Here is a 1,313-nt window from a genome sequence, read left to right on the forward strand (position 1 = left end):
CCCTAGCTGCAGCTCGCGTGCAGCGTTGCGGCCCCGCCCCTCCCTCCGCGCTGCACCGCGCACGCCGGAGTTGGCGCTGCAGTCCAGGGCCCGGCCGCCGCAGGCTAGGGGGGCCGGAGCCTCATCCGCAACGCGGGCTCCTCAAGGAACTGGAGAACGGCCGTGGGGAGGCCCGCGAACCTCGGCCATCCCCTGAGAGCGCGCGGCAGCCCTCCCAGCACCGAACAACGTAGCCCGGTCCAGGAAGGCGATGTAACCGGCCGCCGGCCCGGCTCAACGACCAGCCCGGACGCTGCAGACGCGCCCGGGGGCTCCCAGGCTCGGCGGGAAGGGCGGCTGCGATGGGCACCTGCCGCACCCCTCGCCCTTACCTTCAACACGCCTTCGTCTTGCTTGGGGCTAATGTCTACCCCCTCGAGGGGCAGCGGCGCCGACTGCGCCCCGCTCTCGGCCGCCTTCATCTCCTCGGCGGTCATCGCCGCTCGGTGCGCCGTTTACTCTGGGAGCGGGCACTGGGCGCGAGGCAAGCCCTCTCGGCCGGGCCGGTCTGCACGGGTGTGCGGGCGGGAGGGCGCTAGCGCGGCAGCAACCCAGCTGCGAAACGGTCGAAGGCTCGAGCACCTCTGGTTCCCGGCGCGCTCGCAGCCCGCGGCGGATCAGGCGCGGGAGCGGGAGTAGGTGGGTAATGAGCGGCCGCGGGGAGCGATTGGTCCCACCCCGCCGCGGAGGGAGGGGCTGGGAGGAGCTGGGGCGGGAGCTACGGACGCAGGGGGCGGGGGTGGAGAACTTTCTAGAGACTGCAGCCTCTAAGTCAGTTCGGGCTCTAGTGCTAAGGGTGCTTATATTAAAACATTTTTTTCGGGGGGGGGGGTCATTCCTCCTCCTAGCTGCTTGGCCCGCCCCTGCCCCCACTCGAGGAACTCTCGGACTTTGGGGGTTTACCCCGCTCACTACACCCGCCCGCCTCCGGCCCAGAGCCCTTCTCGGGCCCTCCCCCGTACGTTTCCCGGTCTAACCGGATTCTTCCAGATCCTTCTCCATCCCCCCTACATCACTCCAATACCAAGCCTGCCAGCCGCCCCAGATCCGCCCTATACATTGCATCTTGCTGCGTGGTTTGCTCAGAGCCTTGTAGCCGGATGTAAGTGGCAGCGCGTCCGTCTCCCCGGGACCCGAGACGCGCATTTTTATAAAAGCCGGTCGTAAGCGCAGAAGGCTTAACCTCTCCGTCTTTACTCGGTATATATACTTAACGAATTGGGGAGAAAGTGAGTGAAAAACTATAACCCCAGTGCACAGAATTGGGAAAAGCA

At 66.4% G+C, this 1,313-nt stretch overlaps 1 protein-coding gene across 1 annotated transcript in view; it reads right to left on the minus strand.

Annotated features, from left to right (window-relative positions):
* The window catches only part of FKBP4 (FKBP prolyl isomerase 4), a 9,107-nt gene extending 8,434 nt beyond the window's left edge, over positions 1-673 (minus strand). Inside the window, exon 1 of the mRNA XM_029954043.1 lies at positions 372-673. Within this exon, the coding sequence (XP_029809903.1) occupies positions 372-476 (105 nt within the window). The 5' untranslated portion in view covers positions 477-673. The remainder of the gene's footprint in view (positions 1-371) is intronic.
* Between the last annotated feature and the right edge of the window lie 640 nt (positions 674-1,313).

This window comes from Suricata suricatta, chromosome 10 (genome assembly GCF_006229205.1).
Source record: "Suricata suricatta isolate VVHF042 chromosome 10, meerkat_22Aug2017_6uvM2_HiC, whole genome shotgun sequence".
NCBI classification, from domain to species: domain Eukaryota; kingdom Metazoa; phylum Chordata; class Mammalia; order Carnivora; family Herpestidae; genus Suricata; species Suricata suricatta.